At 37.7% G+C, this 21,723-nt stretch overlaps 4 protein-coding genes across 6 annotated transcripts; 3 read left to right on the plus strand and 1 right to left on the minus strand.

Annotated features, from left to right (window-relative positions):
- The first annotated feature begins 288 nt into the window (after positions 1-288).
- LOC120006855 (5' exonuclease Apollo) lies at positions 289-5,354 on the plus strand. 2 transcript variants are annotated; one of them, XM_038856963.1, is made up of 5 exons: positions 289-718; positions 1,181-1,389; positions 1,865-1,972; positions 2,194-2,914; positions 5,230-5,354. In XM_038856963.1, the coding sequence occupies exons 1-4, from the start codon at positions 427-429 to the stop codon at positions 2,884-2,886; spliced, it is 1,302 nt and encodes a 433-aa protein (XP_038712891.1). In that variant the 5' UTR covers positions 289-426; the 3' UTR covers positions 2,887-2,914; positions 5,230-5,354. The 2 variants fall into 2 exon arrangements, with proteins under 2 accessions (XP_038712891.1, XP_038712890.1); XM_038856962.1 differs by lacking the exon at positions 5,230-5,354 and adding an exon at positions 3,207-3,796.
- On the plus strand, positions 5,153-7,716 carry LOC120006854 (G-type lectin S-receptor-like serine/threonine-protein kinase At2g19130). The gene has a single exon (XM_038856961.1). The coding sequence runs from the start codon at positions 5,301-5,303 to the stop codon at positions 7,518-7,520; it is 2,220 nt and encodes a 739-aa protein (XP_038712889.1). The 5' UTR covers positions 5,153-5,300; the 3' UTR covers positions 7,521-7,716.
- Positions 7,717-11,758: 4,042 nt separating this feature from the next.
- LOC120007908 lies at positions 11,759-13,504 on the minus strand. Its single transcript, XM_038858390.1, has 3 exons — positions 12,846-13,504; positions 12,665-12,763; positions 11,759-12,554 (listed from the first exon to the last, which is right to left on the minus strand). Exons 1-3 carry the CDS (start codon positions 13,463-13,465, stop codon positions 12,308-12,310), a joined length of 966 nt encoding a protein of 321 aa, XP_038714318.1. The 5' UTR covers positions 13,466-13,504; the 3' UTR covers positions 11,759-12,307.
- A 4,121-nt stretch (positions 13,505-17,625) lies between these two features.
- LOC120006847 (cytosolic Fe-S cluster assembly factor NBP35-like) lies at positions 17,626-20,580 on the plus strand. 2 transcript variants are annotated; one of them, XM_038856952.1, is made up of 4 exons: positions 17,626-17,771; positions 17,958-18,019; positions 18,108-18,209; positions 19,406-20,580. In XM_038856952.1, exons 2-4 carry the CDS (start codon positions 17,983-17,985, stop codon positions 20,326-20,328), a joined length of 1,062 nt encoding a protein of 353 aa, XP_038712880.1. In that variant the 5' UTR covers positions 17,626-17,771; positions 17,958-17,982; the 3' UTR covers positions 20,329-20,580. The 2 variants fall into 2 exon arrangements, with proteins under 2 accessions (XP_038712880.1, XP_038712882.1); XM_038856954.1 differs by having other exon boundaries at positions 17,656-17,771; positions 17,944-18,019.
- Positions 20,581-21,723: the final 1,143 nt, after the last annotated feature.

Consider the following 21,723-nt stretch of genomic DNA (forward strand, 5'->3'; position numbering starts at 1 on the left):
TGTTGGGAAATTCTTAGTTGTAAAAAAAAAAAAAAAAACTTGAGATAGCAATGTCGACGAGCATTGAGAAAACAAAAAGCAACAAATGTAGATACACCCATTCATATTTACAGGTCATAAGTCTGCCATTTAACACTAATCAGTTTAATACTGAGCTAATGAATACTAATGAATAATAATCAAGCGCATTGCATTCCATTTCAAACGGTTTTGTAGAAACGCCCATCAATTATTACGGGCTGAGTATCAGCCAAATGGGTTGGGCCACAAGCTCATGGGCACATAAGTACGGTGTCGTTTCTTCGTTGTGTAAATCAAAATTATAGACTGGCGCTTTCAAAATTTTCAGATCAAATTTCACCGCCAAAACATAATTATCGCGATTACTTCTCTCTGAAAAACGGAGAAGGCACGCAGCACTCGCAGATGGAGAAAGGCCTGATCTCGGTGGATCGATGGTCGCAGGGGAGTCAGGCGTACTTGCTTACACACCTGCACTCGGACCACACGAGTGGATTGACCTCGGCGTGGTCCAGGGGTCCGCTCTTCTGCTCCCGAATAACTGCCAAACTCTTCCCCTTCAAGTTCCCCGATTTCGATCTATCGTTGCTCCGTGTCCTCGAAGATGGATCCTGGTACTCCGTTCCCCTGGTCTCTCCTTCGTCTGGATCTGAAACGGTTGTGCAAGTTATGGCCATTGATGCTCATCACTGCCCTGGTATGTTCATGATTGTACTTGAGTGCACAGTAACTGTTTGATTTTAGTTCTCAGACTCAGAGAAGGAATTAAACTGAGCTTCAAGATTTCTGTTCTTGCTTGTTAGGACAGTGAGATTAATTATTTGACATGTTCACGTACTTTCAGTTTATTATAAATCGTATTTGATTGACTGAGAATTCATTTTATATATTCCTCATTCATGAGAGTATGCGCGCGCTTATTATCATTCAAAGAGAACTAGTTTGTTTCAGTAGCCTGGCCTTATTGTTTGGTATTCAGTAAATAGTCTAGTACTTTGACTTAGTTTGTTAATGTATGAAATGGATAAGGTGCTAAAATAGCTAGCAATTACCAGGATCACATGTACTACTGTTATTTTGTTCTAGAGACTAAAACTTCCTGCGCGAGCAGAAATGTTTTTTTTCCCCTCCAAAATTTCAGTGTTCTATTATCCACCAGGTGCAGTTATGTTCCTGTTCCGTGGAAATTTTGGTTGCCTGCTTTATACTGGTGATTTCCGCTGGGAAGCAGATAGTGAGAGAGCGAAGAAAGGAAGGACCATTCTCCGTGATGCCCTCAAGAATGATGTAATTGACATCCTTTATTTGGATAACACCTACTGTAATCCATCATATGTTTTTCCATCTCGAGAAGTAGCTGCTCAGCAGGTGTTTCACATTTCAGATTTCTTGTAAATTTTGTTTTCTTAAATTTTCTCCTAGTTTGACTGACAATATGAACTTAAAACACCTTGCACATAATCAATACTCTGATAAGCTATATGCACATGTAGTTGATTCAACATTAATTCTTTGGAGCTTGTACAGAATGTAATACTTTGAGCAGATTTCTTTGCTGAAGAAAATGTAACACACTAAGAAACAGAGAGAACTTTAGTCACCCTCTATGATTTGTTTTTTCAACTACTTATATTTAGCATTATATAGATAAAGATAATACTAGAGATGCTCAGCTTTTCTTTAATAATTTCTGCAAAGTTTGTGAGGTATGCAACTTAGTCTACTTCATTAGCGAATTAATATATTGTTTACTGTAGGGCGTTGCAGTACTTCACCAATGGAAGGCCAAAGCACCTCAGAAGCTTTTTCTTTGGATGCTAATTCCATTCCTTGTTGATCACAGGTTGTTGACATAATTGCTTCACATCCAGAACATGACATCATCATTGGGATTGACTCTCTGGGGAAGGAAGATCTATTAATCCACATTTCGCGCAAGCTGAAAACAAAGGTCTGTCTCTGTTAATAAAGCTAAGTAACATAACTCTCTCTTGTATACATATTGTGTTTGTGCCCCATCCAAGTTTTCTTTCCTTTCTCATCTCTCCTTTACACCTGTATCAGCTCAAAGATTGATTCAACAGCCCTGTTTAAATTTTACCATTGTATTCATTTATCTTTCTTGAGAGCATCGCTGTTCAGTTGTTCACAGTTTTGTTTTCTCTTGTATAGATTTGGGTGTGGCCAGAACGCTTGCAGACCATGCATCTTCTTGGATTCCATGACATTTTTACGACCAAAACAACTCTTACTAGAATACGAGCTGTTCCTCGTTATAGTTTTAATATCGACACTCTGGAGAGCTTGAATGCGATGCGTCCAACTATTGGAATCATGCCATCTGGTCTTCCGTGGGTGAAACCAACAAAAGGAAATGCTAATCTTTTCGGTTCTCTTTTAACATCTCATTACAGAAGAAGCAGATCAAGTTCAAATGGTGGGAAAGCTGATGAGATGACTGGGAATTTAAGATCCATAGATAGATTCCACCAGTACATATATTCAGTTCCATATTCTGATCACTCAAGCTTTACAGAGATACAGGAGTTTATAGAACTTGCAAAGCCAATCAACATGAAGGGCATTGTCTCTGCATCAGCTTGCTATGTTGAACCTCTTTACTATTTCGGTCGCCTATGTGGAGTAAGGCAAACATCACAAACGTTATATGTTAAACATGAGAAGGAAGAGGAAGGCAAGAGAGTTGCAACTAACGAAAGCAAATATTGTTTTAGAGATTTTAATCCTAATGCCGAAAAGAGGAAAAGAAAAAATACCGCATTGGGAGTTTATCTGAGCAGGGTGAGTGCGTTGAGACGGAAACGATGTGGAGCAAAGATTGTGGAAAGTGAAAGTTCTATTTGATTACTTTTCAAGGTTGGCGATCACCTAGGTGAGCTCTCAAAAAGTTAATTTCATGTTGCTCTTTACCATTCAAAAAAGTAGTATCTTCAGTTGAAAATATACTGCGAAGTTCAATTTTGACTTTTGGAAGTGCAAGAATGCTTTTATCTTCCTTGTATCCATTATGCTAGATTCTGGAATGTATAGAATATATAAAGTTCAAGGTAATTGATGTGTCAATTATATACATGTATTTGTGCATCCTTTACACGTATTTTTGGATTGTTTTGAGTCGTTTGAGGATTGATTCTGCTTAAGTAGTTCATGTTTGTGCATTTTAGGTAAGGCGTGAATCGAATAAAAGAGAACCAAAACGAGCCAAGATAAGAAGATTTGACTGCTAGAGCCAAATTCCGATTGATTAGAGTGGGATCCCGATCAATCGGGTTATGTTGATCTAGCTCAGTTTGAACTCCAGTGAAGAACTCCGATTGATCATATATTAAGCTCGATCGATTGGACCAACCTAGTTCGTGATTTTGTGTTTCGAAACTTCACGGAAATGCCCCCAAACTCAAGTGGGTCAAGTTCAAAACAACACCAATTTGTTAGAAAAATGGCACAAAGGTTTTAGTGGTATACAAGGGTAGAAATTAGGTTTTTACTTCATTCCTGAAGGCTAGGGTTTTGGAGTACTTGTTGGAGGTAGCATATGAGCTTGGAGAAGAAAGGGATTCATGGGTTTTTCTGTCTCTCTTATTCTTGTATCCATGATTGTTATTATGGATTTTGATATGTATTTGAATGCCATGAGGAACTAATCCTCTAACTAAGGTCCTAATGGAATCCCATCTTTGATGATTCTATAAACTTGGTATGTGATTATGGATTTCTTGTTCTTTGTTGATTATCTATGGCTGTGTTTAATGTTTTTGGGTGTTTGATCACCATCCAAATGAGAGTTGTCTAGGTGGAGATCGGAAGGAGATATTTAGGGTTGCTTCTCACCATGGATGACATAGGGTTCATGAACCATAGGAATATAGATGTATGACTTATGCAATCACTATACAATTATCTATGTTCTTAATGGGTTTTTAATATTTAAATCCGAATATCAGGAATAATAGGGATTAATATTGAAAATACTTTTGGTGTAATAAAGAATGAAACATTGAATAGGAAAGGGAAATCGATTGTCAACAATTGAATTAGGAATTTAGGATTAACGAACCAAAGGAATATAATTGGATTAGGTAGTGGTGACATTGGGTGCCCTAGCATTTGAATACTTAATTTAATTACTTGGGTTTGATTTGATTGCTTGCTTTAATTTACTTGTTAATTGCTTTAATTACTTGTTTCACATTAGTTGTTAGAGAAAAAACAAACTTGGTTCTGCAAATAGCGCAGGACTTGACCATAATTGATACTTAATTGAATTGCTAAAATATTCTCGTGGGAACCATAATTGATTCATCACTTTATTACTTGAAACGATTTGTGCACTTGCAAACATTTCGTAATAGTAATTCACTTTTAACATATGACAAGTCTGTTTATAATTTCCTTTTGAATACTTTTTCACATGGTGCACTCATCATTATCACCATTTTTAATTTTTTTCCCATTTTTCATCGTGATTCTTCCCTGATAATGGTGTTCTTCTAATCAAATTTACCGCATAAGCCTTGCCTTTGCTGGAGTCCATGGTTATTTGCTTGCTTTATGTAGTCAGCCATCGCAACTATCAGATGACATGCCAAAACAATTGTGAATCTTTCTACCTGGAGTTGTGGTACCATTATTGCCATTTACTATTTTCCATTGTTACTCCACTCCCATGGTATGTAATGATTAAGTTCATGGCAGAAACTTAGCCAAAAAGTCAAAAAAAAAAAAAGGAAAAAAGAATGTCAAAAGCTTTGCCTTCTTTGATTCTTCATGTTACTAGTAGATGATTTTTTTTCTCACTCCAATGGTATCGACAGATAATTGTTTCTCAAAATTTTCTTGTGCGATCTGATTCAGTAAAAAAAAATCATCACTCCACTTATGCCATCTCATCCATTCATCTTTGTTTGATGGTGGAAGTCACAACATACTTATTATTGTTATGGTATGACTGCTTCAAACGCAACTATTCCTGTGAAATGCAAGTTTTCTCCATTCAAAAATCAGTTGGTCAGTCTTCTTTGTATGCCATAAATCTAATCATTGACTTTTGAGTCTTGACAGATGAGTCAACAGATTTCTTATTAACGAAAATGTCCGCTAAGACAACCAATTTTTTTTTTCCACTTCGGTGTTTGAATCTCTCTGCTGCCCTTTGAGACCCATTCTTCTTTTCTTGTTTTCTTGTAGATATTTGATAATCCATCTGATATTTGCGTTTCTTGAATATCTACATCTCATCTACGGAAGATTATTCAGCCATGGATGCCAACAACAATCCATGGTTCTTGGTATTCGTTATATTCATGTACTTCTCACTTAATTTCCACCACTCCTTTGGAGCCGACACCATCTCTGGTAACCAATATCTCTCCGGTGACCGGACACTTGTCTCTGCAGGTGGGGATTTCGTACTCGGATTCTTCAAACCAGTTAACTCATCTAACTACTATATAGGCATGTGGTACGGCAAAGTTTCTACAAAGACCATAGTTTGGGTGGCAAATAGAGACCGACCCATCTCTGATATACTCTCTTCGGAGTTGAGAATCTCAGATGGTAATCTAGTTCTCTTCGACGAGTCCAGTAGTCCTATCTGGTCAACAAGTTTGGAGTCTACCAGTTCATCTCCAGTAGAAGCAGCTCTTCTTGATGACGGAAATCTTGTTCTGAGAGATGGGTCTAACTCAACAGATTTATTATGGCAGAGTTTTTATCATCCAACAGATACATGGCTTCCTGGTGGCAGACTTCGACTGAATGGAGGGACCAAGAATCTCATTTCATGGAAAAATGAACAAGATCCTGCATCAGGCCTCTTCAGTTTCGCGTTGGGCCCAAATGAACTCAGCCAGTATTATGGACTGATTTGGTTTCAAATATACTGGAGCAACAAAATCTTCGGTGGAGTATATGAAATGACACCAAGCGATAATTACTACTTCAGCTATGTTACCAACGACTACGAGTATCTCACCTTTTCTATGAAAGACAAGTCCATCATATCTCGGTTTGTGATGGATGTTTCGGGCCGGATTCAACTACTGACATGGTTAGAAAGCTCCAAAGAATGGAATTTGTTTTGGTCCCAACCAAGGCAACCATGCGAAGTTTTCTATTTTTGTGGAGCATTTGGAAACTGTAATAATAATTCGCATTGTACTTGTTCGACAGGTTTTGAACCGAAGTCAAAAACTGATTGGGATTTGCAGGATTATTCTGGCGGTTGTGAGAGGAAAACGAGTCTGCAGAGTGGAAGTACTAGCCTTGCAAATGGCAAGAGCGACATATTTTCAGTCAGCCCCAATGTGAAATTAGTTCGACGGCTTATTGTTGGCTCGGTGGGCGCAGTTGTTTTCCTAGTCATTCTTGGTATTATATACATAAGACATCGAATGAGAAGAAGCATAAAAGTAAAAGCAGTAGAGGGCTCATTGTTGGCTTTTGGGTTCAAGTACTTGCAAAATGCGACAAAGAATTTCTCAGAGAAATTGGGTGGAGGTGGCTTTGGTTCTGTTTTCAAAGGCGTGTTGCCAGATTCCACTGTCATTGCTGTGAAGAAGCTAGAAAGCGTCAGCCAAGGGGAGAAGCAATTTCGCACAGAAGTTACCACAATCGGAATGATCCAGCATTTTAATCTCGTTCGTCTTCGTGGATTCTGTTCGGAGGGTAATAGAAAGTTGCTGGTCTACGATTATATGCCCAATGGTTCTTTAGATTCCCATCTTTTCCATGAAAAGAACTTGAAGGTCCTAGACTGGAAAACAAGGTACCAAATTGCTTTGGGGACAGCTAGAGGGTTAACCTATCTTCATGAAAAGTGTCGAGACTGCATCATACACTGTGACATAAAGCCAGAAAACATTCTTCTAGATGCTGAGTTTTGTCCAAAAGTGGCAGATTTTGGCCTTGCAAAGCTTGTCGGGCGGGAATTTAGCAAGGTACTGACAACCATGAGAGGAACGAGAGGTTATCTAGCACCAGAGTGGATTTCAGGAGTAGCAATCACTGCCAAAGCCGACGTGTACAGCTATGGAATGATGATTCTTGAACTTGTATCTGGAGAAAGAAATGCAAGGGAATTTGAGGCTGGGAAGGTGAAATTCTTCCCTACTTGGGCTGCAAACCAAATAATACAAGGCGGAGACATCCTTAGCTTATTAGACCGTAGGCTGGAGAAAAATGCTGATGTAGAAGAGCTCACAAGAGTCTGTAAAGTCGCTTGTTGGTGCATCCACGACGATGAAACTTGTAGGCCATCAATGGGTAAGGTAGTCCAGATTCTAGAGGGGGTAGTGGATGTAAGCATGCCCCCTCTTCCAAGGTCTCTGCAGATGTTTGATGACAATGATGAACACATCATTTTTTTCACGGAATCATCATCTAGCCAGAGTTCCCCACAGAGCAGCACATCAACTGCTTCGTCCCAGCCTAAAAGCACTATATCATCAACTGGTTCGACCACTCAACTAGATCAATGAGGGGATCACGATATGTATAATCAACATTTATTGTCATTGAAGCCTAGATCATTATCATAATTAGCTCACTGATCTTATTACAACAGTGACATAAGATAGCTCACTGTATTTATTGTACCAGTGACATGTTTGTATGCTAGGTATTATTAATTTTATGATTTCAAGTTCAAAATCATAAAAATAGATGGTTGACTGATTTGAAGTTCAGAAATTTATTTTTTAGTTAGCATTGCATGCCTTGGGTCATGGCGTTGGATTTGGAGGGGAAGGATTTCCTCCATTTCTCTTTCTATTTCTACTATTATTTTGCACTCCGCTGCTCAATCTATATTTCAGCTATTCTTTCACACTCTTCTGCTCCATCTCCATTTCTATCTCTACTTTTGCCCAGTCCATTTTTGTATCTACTACAATAATGTGTGTGTGCAAACTTAATGCTGGAACAGATCCATTGACTTTTTCCTCCCAGTTCTTATGTAGAGGCAAAGAAAATTTTTGCCATGAGCTGATGGTAGGTGGAACTCATACTAGGCTTTTCTTTTGGGACAGCAAGCTCAACTAGTCTACTTGGGAATTAACACACCATTCTCAAAGGAAAAATGAAAGCATCACTTTCAGAATGAAAGACAGAACAGTAGTCCTCATAAATATCAGAATAAAGGAAAAGAAGGAAAACAATAATTCAAAACAAACCAGAGAATAAAACTAACCTTGAAGATTTGATGTATGTTTCTGGAGTAGAGTAGGATTATATCATCGTATGCTTACGAATCAAGCACGTAAAAGAAAAACCAGTATACTTAAGTTCTTAACGTTATTCCAATAACAGTTAACCATTGGCATCTTCTTGCAACAACAATCCAGAACTGGCTCACTTAAAATGGCCCCAATTGTTGTGAATGAACATCTATTGAGAACTTTACCCGTCTCAGGCATTTCATAAACTTGTATTCTACTTGTATGTGTAATCTCTCACCCAAGTCAAGGTCATTTATCGCACATGACAGCCAGACCATGTCCTATTCAGAATGATATTGCCCCATCAGTGCCAAACATAAATAAAATTACGCCTAGAGAGATCAAGAGCAAAGAATATTTACATAGTTAACTAAACTGGTGCATAAAGCTCTACTTAATAGTTCTGCAACTTATAAACTGCCAATTCACAATCTAAGAGCAGTTTATTTAACTCTTCAGAATTAAAATGCAGTGTAAAACAATTGAGCTTTTTTCTTAGTAAGAGAACATACCTCTAATAGCAATGCAATGCCTACCATTCAAATTTAACTGAATTCAATTACCAATTTATTTTCTTGAATTAACAGAACACAAAATGTGGTGTGGAGACTTCATGACATAAGCACAGAGGGATGGATGGGGATCAATCAAATGCAAGCTGTGACCAGTTGAAAAAATGGTTCAACTCTAATTCAGGCTGAAAGGAGCAATGAAACCAAGTTAACATCACCTATGAGGACAATCAGATTTCACTTAGAAAGTGAGCGGAGCAATAGCAAGAGGAAAAGCAAGAAACCCTCAATGAAATATAATCTAATCAATAATTTATCTCGGATTTTAAACAAAGGAATGAGTCATCTTTAAGCATTTCCTCATGTTCAAATAATCTCAATCATAGTTTCCCTCAATTGAAGGAAAGTGATATAGCTCAAAAATTTATCAATCTTCTGCCTCTTACAGGATAATAATGAATGAATTAATGGAGCAACCAATTTTTCATGTGCTGACGTACATCTAGTAAATTAAATGGTGGTAAGGTCTCAGCAAGCTTGAACAACGATGGTAGTCGTGGTTAATCCCAGGAAATTGTTTTTTCCCTTCCTTTGATTCACATAACTCCCAAACATGCTTCATTCACACACAAAAAACTCTGAACTAATTACAGAGTTCCTAGACAGATACAACAAAATTAGAATTTCAAGAGATCAAAATATCTGACAGGGTTCAGGTGCAGTTTATGAGAGGTATCTAATGCCTCCTAACCTGGTACCCGCAAACACCACCAGCATTATCCCTTTTCAATTTCTATGTTACCTAATAATAGGATTTCAAGGACTAAAGACCAACTGCCCAGGCAACTCTCAAAAATTGGGAGACCAAACTAATAGTCTTTGTACTGTTTGGAAAGATTGTCATTCCAAATCTCTTTGTCATATATTTGCCTCTTCTTAGTTTGCTATTACAACTGCCAGAGTGCCAATGCCAGTGTAACACCTTGTTGTAGCAGTTTATTCAGCTCCAATTAAAAGGGGATATAGATGCACAAAAAGCATGAATAAGTGTTGTGCTACAGTTGTACTGACCAGAAGAATTACGGGTGTGAAATCGATCACTTGTCAACTTAATTGATCGTATGTAGTCTGCAGTTTTCATCGAGAAGATGAAACAAAAGAAAATAACACCAAAACTTTGGTTGTTCATGTCACGTTATTATACAATCTAACAATAATAAACTCTACAGAGATATTCAACGAGGTCCAACTAAGATTCAGCACCAAACATCGATTGCCTGATTAAAGATTAAACCTAACGAACAACAAAATCTCACAGATCGACCTTGGATTTCCACAAGTTAGAAATTAGAACAATATCATAGCAGAACAATCGGATACTCCAAACAACTTACCACAAATTGAACACGGAGACTATGAGGAACTGTATTACTTGACCGATGGTGGAGGTACGAAGCTACGGAGGAAAATTAGGGCTAGGGTTGGGAGAGTTGAGTGGGATGGGAGCTCTCGAAGGAGAATGCAGAGGCTGACTGGGGGTGCGGATTGTTGTGATCGTCATATGATAATGTTAGTAGGTTAGTAATGGTTTTAGATTTGAAATGAGGCGGCAAGTTGCTGGGTTTCCTTGTGAAGGGACAAATTTTTTGCTTAAATTTGTCAAAATATTATTTATTTTTATGAGAATGAAAAAATAGTAAGATTATTAGCTTTCATCAGTGTATGTAAGAAACAAGATGAACATTATTTACATCCCATTATTTACTGAGTACACCTCACTTTAAATAAACCCCACCTAAAAATATAACAATTATGAGTTCACCCCATTTTGTGTTTTTTTTTTCCCCTAAAAAACTCAATTTATATCCCTTGAACTCTAATTTCCAATTCATCTTGGTCCAAAGCCTCTCTCACTCTTTTCTCATTCTCTCTAAAATCACAAGACACAAATCAACACAGAACACAAATCCAGATGATCTGGTGTTGCCACCAAAAGCTTGAGGAACATCCATATGTATCTCTCATAAGGGTAATAAGTTAAAAGCGAAGTCACATGAAAGAGATGGTTTACGGCACCACAAAAGGGAAGTCATCCTCATAGAATTTGTGATCCTACAAAGTCGTGGACCAGTTCCTTTGGTATTGTGGAGGAGAGAGGTAGCATAGAAGATTTTTTGGAGGAGGTGAAAGAACGGCTGAAGTGTGAATATCAAGGAAAAGTTCTTGAAAAAAGTTATGTGGTTAGAGGAAGCGGGATTAAGATCCCTTTTAGTGAAAAATCACTAGATCCAAAGAAAATTGCTCAACATATAGCAAGACATGTAAGAGCAAACGTTACCAGGGATGGTGGGGAGGGTAGGTGAGGAGGGAGAGAATGATTTGGGGCTGATAATCGTAAGATCAGTGAGGGTACTGATAGATTAGGTTTTTTGTAAGTTTTTGAGGTGTACTTAGTAAATGGTGGGGTGCAAATAAATTTCATCAAGAAACAAATTTATGAACCTACGCTTAATGATTTAAATTCAATATTTTTATTTGGAATGATTTAAATTTAATCGATTTACTATAGCGTTAACGAAGTATGTTTTTATGGCTATTTGTTGAATGTTTGAATGACGAGTTATGAAATTTGAACCCATCATTGTTGAGGCTCTGGTTGTGCTTATAAACTTATAAATTTGTTGTGAATCCGGTTCTCAAGATATTTTGTTGAAACAAACTCTTCTATCATTTTGTATGTGTTGACGTCTGAATCTTACCCATTATATAAGCTTTTGGACATATCACTGATGCCATTAAGAAGGTTGCTCATAGCATATCAGCATTTCAAATGTTTCATCTCCTGCGAAAAGTACAACATCGTCAAAGACCACGGGCTTGCCAATCAAAGAAAACTTGAATAGGCAACCGCTGACCCTAGCAGCAAATTTTTCTTTAAACATTTGTCCAATTAGTAATTACTCTAAAGCTGAGTCCTATATATGAAACAACATGTTAACATTTCATCTAGAGAAAAAAATGATCATACAACTATCATCACCAGAAGAAAAGAGATCTAAGATTGAGTAACAACACACATTTAAGCCATACAAGGAAACGAGATGGCTGGAATATTTTCAATACTATGTAAAAGAACCAAAACAAGTTTAATTTGCAAGCTTTCTCAGACAACAGTACTAATCATGTATTTTGATAGAACTGTAATGTAGGACAGGTCTCCAACCATCTCTACAAAACTCTATTCTATAGGTTCCACTACCTCTTTGTCTCCTCTCAGCGTTGCTGGGAAATAAATAATTCGTAGTCTGGGTGTTGATTGAATACCACGGAATTCCCTATGCAAACACAACCTCTAGAAAAGCGTGAAGCATTTTCCTCCAATGCTTGTACCCGTTCTTCGAGAGTAAAACTTCTGTCGAAGACACGATTTTCTGCCGCGGGAGCCTTTCCAGGAATTCTCAGCTGAAACCAGGCTTCTTCCTACAAATTCAAGATTGTGAGGTCTATATACCAATTCAATAAACATAATCGCAATCTTTACTTCCTAAATTCAAGTTCCCCTTGCAGACATTTAAGATTTAACTCCAAATGCAACTTAAATCTGTCACACTTCACCTGTGCATTGTGACTTGCCAATCCTAAAACTGGGAAGGCAATAACAGATGTTTCCTCCTTTTGGAGTAAATCAATTGGAGTGATCAGTTTCTCAACCAAATGTCCCAGTGAATGATAAGTCAAAAATGACGCATTAAAATCCCCTTCCGGATACCATGCCACTGAAAACCTGCGAGTCATCATTTGAGTAGGAGTGTGCTAACTGCTAAGAGCCAATTCTCCAGATTAAAAAAAAACAAAAATACATTGAAATCAAATGTCATGTTCACTAGTCCTCACCAAGATGCAGGGTGTATATCATGCAGAGAAGAATATAGTTTCTGTGCGTCACCATACATTGGATGATTAGAACTTCCAACTTCAAATAGCTCTTCAATTCTGCAAGATTAGAAGAGACTAATGTGAATGAAGAAAGGCACGTGTCATAGTGTCCAGGCATTGACTAAACAAATTCGCTTACTTTTTAAGGAAAGGCTTTCGCTGCTGGAGCTGCTCAGATTCAAGAAATTCAAATATGACTTCAGGATTATTCGCCGAGCAGTATGGTTCTGGAAATAAAATACTTCCTGTCTTTATACGATTCACAGGAGCTGCATTCTTTTCAGGGTTGGCATTGGAGAGAGGGCATACAGTACTTCCCTCCTCTACTTGATTCACTGCAACTGCACTGGTTTCAGGGTCGGCATTGGAGAGAGGGCATACAGTACTTCCCTCCTCTACATTATTCACTGCAGCTGCACTGGTTTCAGACTTGGCATTGGAGAGAGGGCATACAGTACTTCCCGCCTCTACAAGATTTACAGCAGCTGCACTGGTTTCAGAGTTGGTCTTGGAGAGAAGGCATGTAAATGTAAAACTTCCCAACTTAATAAATTTCCCTGTTTTGGTTTGAGGGTTGGAATTGGAGAGAGAGCATACAGTACATCCCTCCTCTACTTGATTCACTGGAGCTGCACTGGTTTCAGGGTTGGCATCGGAGAGAGGGCATACAGTACTTTTCTCCTCGACAAGATTCACAGCAGCTGCACTGGTTTCAGTTTTGGACTTGGAGAGAGGGCATACAATACTTCCCACTTTCATAAATTTCCATGTTTTGGTTTCAGGGTTGGAGATGGAGAGTGGTGTATGACCAAACAGTTGAACTGCTGAAACTTCGGCACAAAATGAAACTTATTCTCATTGTTTCTTGAATCTTTTGCCTCAACTTCCAATCCGTGGCTTCTGGGTCTGTCATACCATTTCCAGATAGCAGCAAGAGAAATGTTTGGTACTTGGTGCTCGCAGAGAAAACCATAGAACCGCCTTGGTTTGCAAAGTTTGCATTCCTCAGATGGATTTGGATTATGAATTACTGGCACAACATTCTTAAGGAAGCATTCGTAGTTCCCAAGTGGATTATTCACTGCAACCTCAGCGACTTCAGATGCTAATTGCAGTTTGTAAGCATCATTCATAGCTTTTACAGTGACTTCTGAGGTAAGCAAGAAGTGGTTCCCATAGATATCCAGCGGTGGCATGATTCTTGGTACCTAAAACTTTTGATCTGTTAAAACATTTTCACCAGTATAAATTCCCAAAACAGAGAATTGTACTAAGAAGCAACCTTGAAATGAATCAGAAATCTTTCTTATTTTAGACCCACAAAATGACAAAAAGAAAATCACAAATTCATACATTGAACCGCCAAGAATGCATTACATAAAAACTTGGAGAAACTATCTCATAAAAACAAGAGTGAAACCCAGCAATGAAACATAGAACGGAATAAGAATATGAATGAAATACTCTATGTCCATAAGTATACTCAAATCTCTGACTCTTTAACTCATTTTAACACAGATACAAATTTCTTATGCGATTATCATGTCAAGAAACCAAATTTAAGAAACAACGAGAGATTAACTACATACCATACGAACAGAGTGTAATCAAACAAAAAGAAGAAATTAGAATGCAATCTTGAAATGACTCAAAAATGTGTACAACACCACAGATTCAAACATGGAGCCAACAAGAATTAAATCCATTAGATATGAAATCGGAGAAATTATCTCATTCAACAAGAAAGATAAAAACCCAACATTGAAACACAAAACAAAGAAGAGTATGAATGCATTGCAACCAAAGAAACCATCACACACCATGATTGAGAGATCATAAATGAACTCATTTTGATACAAATGCAATTTCTTTCTGGGTTAGTGCGATATTATATCAAGAAGCCTAACGTTATGGAGAAACCTGATTTAGTTCAACTCCTCATGAAATGAACAGAATGTAATCAAACAAGAAACAGAATTTCATAAAGATTGATTCATTGTCAAATGCATCATGTTAAAGAATACCAAAAAAATATTAGCCAGAGTATTGCAAAGAAAGTACCTGAGAAAGAGAGAGAAATAACAGAGTCGTTGAAAAGCGCGGGAGGACAAATGATACAAAAAAAAAAACCCCGGAATGAAAGAGAACGGTCTTGGTTTAGGGAATACAAAAGACCCGGTTTTATTTATAGTTGCTTAATTAACCATAAAAAAAAATTTTAAAAAAAAACCATGCTTGTTTGTGCCTTTCGACTCACTTTTAATGGACTATTAAGGACTAACAATATGTGTAATTTAAAGGTGAAAGTCTAAAAATTTAGTCAGTAATGCAATTGCCAATTGAAATTGGCACCAGAAATTCGTGACTAGGGCAAAGATGATTCTCAACAATACCTCAGTTCACAGCCTGAAGAAAGCCGCAAATCCAAGCTGCATGCTCTCAATGCAATGGATTTTGATGGATCACAACGAATAACGCCATTGCCGAAAAATGTAACAAACGCTCAGATACTTGCAATGGCCACCCCATGGCGATTCGTTTATGATTCTCAAGAATTTCTGTTGCCGGTCACCAGCCAACCTGCTGCTTGCACAAGCAGAGTCTACCCCGACAAAGGATCCTACAGTGGGAGAGTGCTCGGCCACACAACTAGCCATCGAAGTTGCGGAAGATAAAATCATCCAGTATATAATCGTCGGCGAAGGAGACTCAGAAATCACCGTTATAACGATCAAAAATACTCAATTGGGGAATCAGCCCCTCGTTCAAACTTTCAAAAGTATTCTCGGCGGTCTTAGGGATTTTGACTATGGAACAGGCTGGCCCATATATGATATAGCTGTTGGGTCACTCTATAAGTTGGGCCTGTTAGTGGTATTGAGATAACAACTGTCAGGAAGTTTTCCGGCCCAAATAATAGGAATGTTGGGTAGGGTGACAAAAATTTATCTGATCCGAATGACCGAATTTGTTCCACCTGGATAAAACCAAGTTTGAACATAAATTAAATGTCCAGAATTCGGGTCCAAACACACAAATCTTGTCTAGTTTACTTGTCCGAATCCTAAACCGAATTAGATTATTGTCCGGTTTACTTATCCAGATTTAAGCTAGTATGAGTTTGATCAATTAACTACGTTCGAAATCTAATGTGAGTTAGAGTCTGGATATGTAAATATTTCGAAAATATTTGATGTTGTCTGATCTGAAACCAATTTTCTTTGCAAAAATACACATTTCATCCCTTAACTATGACCCCAGGTTTCAATTTCGTCCCTAAACTTTTTTTGGTCCTAAAATCATACTCAAACTATCCAAACGTACTAGTTTTGTCCCTAAAGTCTGATTGATGTCGAAAAAAGCCAACGTGGTGCCTAGTTGACATATCGAAAAAATCTCAATTGGCAAACTTTGTTAAAACACAACGTTTTGTTCTCAAACTATCAAAATGTAACACTTTTTGTCCTTCAACTAAAAAAAACCTATACAAGTTATCCACATCCATATACAAACCATACAAACAACTTCATCAGAATATCCAAAATCATAATCAACATGAAGACCACATGTGCTGCCAGGATTTGATCTCTGAATCTCTACACAGAAGTCATTCAACCTCTTATATTGTTCTGCATAGCTTCCATGGACTACCTCTAAGGCTTTCTTCCTTGCTCTTGAGGTTAATGTTTTGCTGATATCAGTTGTGTACTTGTCCCTAATCTTCTGCATTATCTCTGACAGCTTCATCTTTTTCTTCTCATTTTATCAACCAAACGGTTGGTAAGCCATTTCGAATTCAGTAGATTGTTCCCACTTATCCTCTCACAAGCATGTTCATTGAAAACTGTCTTCAACTCCCATGTGTCAGCACCCTTGAGCTTTGAACAAATTAGTAGAAAATTGCAACCTTCTGCACAACCAACTCTTGCCCTGATGTTGTCAAACTTTATCCACTTCAAACACTAGCCACCTTGAATGCCATAAGTAGCCAATGCATCCTTGAAAACATCCCTACTTGGAAATTTAATACCCAGATACCACTTGAAGCTATCCATATGCTTCACTGCCTTGAACACATGCCTCTTCTTCAGTTGAACCATCAATTGTGTCAAATGAATCAAAAGCATACTTTGCATCACTGAACACAACTGCGTCATCAAGCCCCAAATATATAAACTCTTCATTCCTCCCCACAATGCCCTTAACCCCAACATCCGTGTACCTGAGAAACGTATCATCATCCAAGTTGTCATCCTCACTATCATCAAATCTCACATTCGTGACACTATCATCACTATCACTACTTTCATCACCACTTTCACTCTGCACTTCCTCATCATCTTCTTGTGAAACGGAAGGGGCTTTGAACCTAGATGCACGTGTCTTCACCATTTTAGGATGCCTACAAGTTAGACAGAGCTTGAAATCAATGGCATAAGAAACCCTAAAATCAATAGCCGTACAACCTATTTCTCAATGAATGGGAAACCCATACCAAAATCAAAAGCTACAGCCTGTTTTACAATGGAAAACACATACCTGAACAACGATTGTAGCTCGTGCGCCTTCCTTCCAGCTGCGTGCATCTTCCTAGATCTAATGGAGATCTGAAATCACGAAATTGAGCTAGGGTTTCATCTTATACCCCTAATGCTTACTTGGATGCCATCATGTAAAAAAAGCCCAGATGGCTTGCTAGTTGTAACAAATATGCCACGTGGTGAGCCACATATGTTTTTCTGTCGTCGGAATGAAATCAGGGACAAACAGAAAATGTCTAGATAGTTCAAGGACGATTTTAAGACAAAAAAAAAATTTAAGGACGGAATGTGTATTTTTGCCTTTTTTTTTTGTCGGGTCTACTGTTGGAAAGATATTTTTCTACAATTTTCTGTTTAAAAAATAATATAAAACAAAATGTCGCGACTTCCCCTCCTCTTCGTCTCTTCGATTGCTTCCTCCTCCTCCCTAACCCTAATTGACTGCCAGCAAGGCTGTTTCATTTCTGTCTGTTGTTCCTCCTCTGCAGAAAAACTTCAAGCGTTCCTGTCAATTTTGTTTCACGGTGAGTGCGAAAACTTCTTACTGTTTAGTGTAGTCATCCAACTTTCAGCTAATATTCCCAGAACTAGTTGTTGTTTTTTTCCAAGGGAAGTTTCGATATATTAGGATCAATATTCTTATGAGTTTGTAATAAAGCCAATTTTTATCAATATGCATCTTGATTAGTGCGTTAGTGTTGTTGTTGCAGCTCTCTCACCCTTCCTTCCTCTGCCATGGAGAACGGTGAAATCCCTGAAAACGCCAATGAACGTATGCATCTTGCTCTTTAATTTTACCTTCGCAAATTTCGGTTCAAGAAATTTAAATACGGAGTATTTCTTTGTGGGTATTGGTACAGATTGCCCAGGACCTCAATCTGAGTCTGCCGGTAAATCTGATGCATGCGAGGGATGCCCCAATCAAGAAGTCTGTGCCACAACCCCCAAAGGCCCTGACCCTGGTATGCTTCTATATGTGTAGGGGCAACCCGTTTCTTTTGTCTCCTAATACCTGCTCTAGATTTCTCTCAAAAGATATTTTCTTTTCGGTTTGGAAAATTTATTGTGTTTGTATAATTGATATTAAAAAAAATCTTTATGATGCTTCACTGATGGTTCTTTTTCTATGGGGCTTCTGTGTTAGTTGGGATTTTTTGTACCTGTACCTGTACCTCTCTGTGATGATATGGCCATATAGAGGCTAGCTAATGTTAGTGTTTCCTTTCTTGTTCCCTGGAGATTTTGTGGATTTTTTTAATGCAGTGTTTAAGCTATAATCCGTCATTGTTGAATAAAGTTAAGCTATCATTCCCATTTATGTTTCTTTTCAATTTTGGAATTCTTATTGCTATCAATTGTTGATACTTGATAGCACTGTTTGTGGATAATTGGATATGGCACAATGAGATAGATTCTGAACATGACTTTTAACTGAAGATGGTATAGTGGGTGGTATAATTGTTGATTTCTATTTATTTTTATGTTATGGAATCAAATATACAAATGTGATGATAAGTCTTCTTGGATCAAACGGGGCTTGTGCTTGTACATGTCACGACTGCCAGTCTAAAAATATTGCAACCCTTTAGTTTGAGCGCCTGTATACTAGTTCATTATGAATGAAGCAAATAATTTGTTGTTGAGAGAAAACACATGAAAGTTGTTAACATCTGCGGGAATGTGGGTGTTTCATGTTTGGACAATGTAAACATTGGACCATCAGTTATTCTTGTGAAAGTAAACTTATTTGGAGCTGTTTATATGATCTTTTCCTTTGGAAAACATGTTAAAGTCTTCTTTGCGTTAAGGCTGGACGAATATGCAGATTTCCCCCAAAGTATGTGCCAAAAATGGTTCACGACTTAGTGGAATCTTGCAGTAGCAGAAACTGGGAACTGTTTCTAGAAGTATATACTTGAATTAACATCTTTACTGACCTAAATAATACTTGGAATGCAATTTAAATTAGCAATTGAAACTTTAAGATCTGATGTACATGAATTTCATTTGATGGGAATGTAACATATTCTCATTTTTTTTTCAAGTTTCTTCATATATAAGTGAAATCAAAACTTATATACAAAAGACTTAATCCAGTCCTGTTCCCGATTTTTAAAAGTTGCATATTTTGCTTATTCTACATATGTTGTTTCTGCAGACTTGGTTGCAATTGCTGAAAGACTGGCTACTGTTAAGCACAAAATCCTAGTCTTATCTGGGAAGGGTGGAGTTGGCAAGAGCACATTCTCTGCTCAGCTCTCATACGCACTAGCAGCTATGGACTTCCAGGTGGGTCTCCTGGATATCGACATTTGTGGCCCAAGCATCCCAAAGATGCTTGGCCTGGAAGGTCAAGATATTCACCAGAGCAATCTTGGCTGGTCTCCTGTCTATGTTGAGTCCAACCTTGGGGTGATGTCAATTGGGTTCATGCTCCCTGACCCTGATGATGCTGTTATATGGAGGGGACCGCGCAAGAATGGACTCATCAAACAATTCCTGAAGGATGTGTACTGGGGAGAGCTTGATTTTTTGGTGGTTGATGCCCCACCTGGAACCTCGGATGAGCACATCTCAATCGTGCAATTTCTCCAAGCAACAGGAATAGATGGTGCAATCATTGTTACTACTCCACAACAGGTTTCTCTGATTGATGTCCGCAAAGAAGTGAGTTTCTGCAAGAAAGTAGGTGTACCGATTCTGGGGGTTGTTGAGAATATGAGTGGGTTGAGCCAGCCTTTGACAGATTTTAGGTTTATGAAAATGACAGAGACTGGTGAGCATACAGATGTCACTGAGGCGTTTTTGGAATTCATGAAAACAGAAGCACCCGAAAGGGTAGATCTGATTGCTTTCACTGAGATATTTGATAGCAGTGCCGGTGGTGCAGCAAAGATGTGCAGGGAGATGAATGTCCCTTTTCTTGGAAAAGTACCAATGGATCCACAGCTCTGCAAGGCAGCTGAAGAAGGCAGATCCTGCTTTACTGATAAGAAATGTGGGGTAAGCGCTCCGGCACTGAAGAGTATTATAGAAAAACTACTGCTGGCAAATCAGTGGCATCAACCGATGGAGCAGTAGATTGTTAAATACTCTTAGCGTTGCTACTTGCTAGTGGTCATTTTGGATTAGATTTTTGTCTTAAATTTTTTTTTCCACCTGATTTTCATGTGTTTTTTATTTGTCTCTAATGCTTCAGTCTTGAGCTTTAGATAATTACCCTTGATATAGCATATGCAAGCTTCAGAGTCGCTGTTTGCTGAGTGCTTGGGTTGAATGATATAAAGATGTACTCCAAAATAATAGAAAATGACTTAAATTTTTTTTTTTAAAGAAGAGAAACTTGATTTTCATTAACCAAGAGGAAAAACATCAGAAGAATAATGGAAAATTTTATCTACACATCTTTACATCACTTTTTAATTACTTTTTAATTGCTATTCAAAGTTAGTGAAATCAAGGTCATCTTCTTGTATCTCATCATCGTCATGACCACCACCACCAACACCACTACCATGACCGCTACCAACACCACCACCACAACCAACAATTACAATTGCCACTTCGTTTATGCAAAAAAAATATTGTCAAAACTCAGGTGATATAATACAAAATAAGGATAATTAAACTATTTAACTTACTCCCATATGCTTGAGACTGGTTGGTTCTGATCGAGTTACCATTTCCTCTAACTCTTCCATGTGAAGCTCAAGTAACTCTTCTTGAGGTATGACCCAACAATCTAGTTTAAAACGAGGAGGGAAATCCATTACTCATGACAAAAAACAGTTAATTAGCAACGGGTCTCTATTCTAATTTATTTCAATCCATAAGATCCATAAGTGATAAGTGGATAATATTTATTCCATTAAGGCCAAATTATTTAAAATATCTTTTTTATGACCCTCAACCCTTGTTTTACTTTTAAATTTCAATAATTAAATATCTTTTTTGATGTTAGTGTGATTGAACAGCCATAACTCACTCATTTGAACTCTGATCGAGATGATTTTTATGGCATTCGAAGAAGATTGAAGGCCCATAGAATTGTGTTTAATAATTTTTTGGAGATTCGAACATTTTAAAGGCTCAAAATTCACGCGTCGGAGTTATGGATAGCCATAACTTGCTTGTTTTAACTCTGATTGAGACGATTTTTATGGTATTTGAAAGAATACTCTAAGACCCATAGAATTGTGTTTAATACATATTTAGAGATTCAAACATTTTAGAGGTCAAATTGGGGTCAAATTTTTGCATTGGAATTGTGTTTCAGACATCACTTTGTTCGGACAATCATAACTCACTTATTTGAGCTCTGATTGAGACGATTTTTAAGGCGTTTGAAAGAATACTCAAAGATCCAAAGAGTTATGTGTCTAATACATTTTTAAAGATTCAAACGTTTTAGATGTCAAATTAATTCTTAAATTTTGCCTATCAGACTGTGAGTCGCATAGAGACAAGTTTATCTTT

This window comes from Tripterygium wilfordii, chromosome 10 (genome assembly GCF_013401445.1).
Source record: "Tripterygium wilfordii isolate XIE 37 chromosome 10, ASM1340144v1, whole genome shotgun sequence".
NCBI classification, from domain to species: domain Eukaryota; kingdom Viridiplantae; phylum Streptophyta; class Magnoliopsida; order Celastrales; family Celastraceae; genus Tripterygium; species Tripterygium wilfordii.

What these genes read in the sequence shown, in the direction of transcription:
- LOC120006855 (XM_038856963.1), top strand. Translation starts at nt 427, where the DNA reads ATGGAGAAAGGCCTGATCTCGGTGGATCGATGGTCGCAGGGGAGTCAG. An exon ending in TGATGCTCATCACTGCCCTG is followed by an intron (nt 719 to 1,180) that starts GTATGTTCATGA and finishes ATTATCCACCAG; the next exon opens with GTGCAGTTATGTTCCTGTTC. An exon ending in CGCGCAAGCTGAAAACAAAG is followed by an intron (nt 1,973 to 2,193) that starts GTCTGTCTCTGT and finishes TCTCTTGTATAG; the next exon opens with ATTTGGGTGTGGCCAGAACG.
- LOC120006854 (XM_038856961.1), top strand. Translation starts at nt 5,301, where the DNA reads ATGGATGCCAACAACAATCCATGGTTCTTGGTATTCGTTATATTCATG.
- LOC120007908 (XM_038858390.1), bottom strand. Translation starts at nt 13,465, where the DNA reads ATGAAAGTGGGAAGTATTGTATGCCCTCTCTCCAAGTCCAAAACTGAA. An exon ending in CGAAAGCCTTTCCTTAAAAA is followed by an intron (nt 12,764 to 12,845) that starts GTAAGCGAATTT and finishes CTAATCTTGCAG; the next exon opens with AATTGAAGAGCTATTTGAAG. An exon ending in GATATACACCCTGCATCTTG is followed by an intron (nt 12,555 to 12,664) that starts GTGAGGACTAGT and finishes GATGACTCGCAG; the next exon opens with GTTTTCAGTGGCATGGTATC.
- LOC120006847 (XM_038856952.1), top strand. Translation starts at nt 17,983, where the DNA reads ATGGAGAACGGTGAAATCCCTGAAAACGCCAATGAAC. An exon ending in CCCTGAAAACGCCAATGAAC is followed by an intron (nt 18,020 to 18,107) that starts GTATGCATCTTG and finishes GTATTGGTACAG; the next exon opens with ATTGCCCAGGACCTCAATCT. An exon ending in CCCCAAAGGCCCTGACCCTG is followed by an intron (nt 18,210 to 19,405) that starts GTATGCTTCTAT and finishes TTGTTTCTGCAG; the next exon opens with ACTTGGTTGCAATTGCTGAA.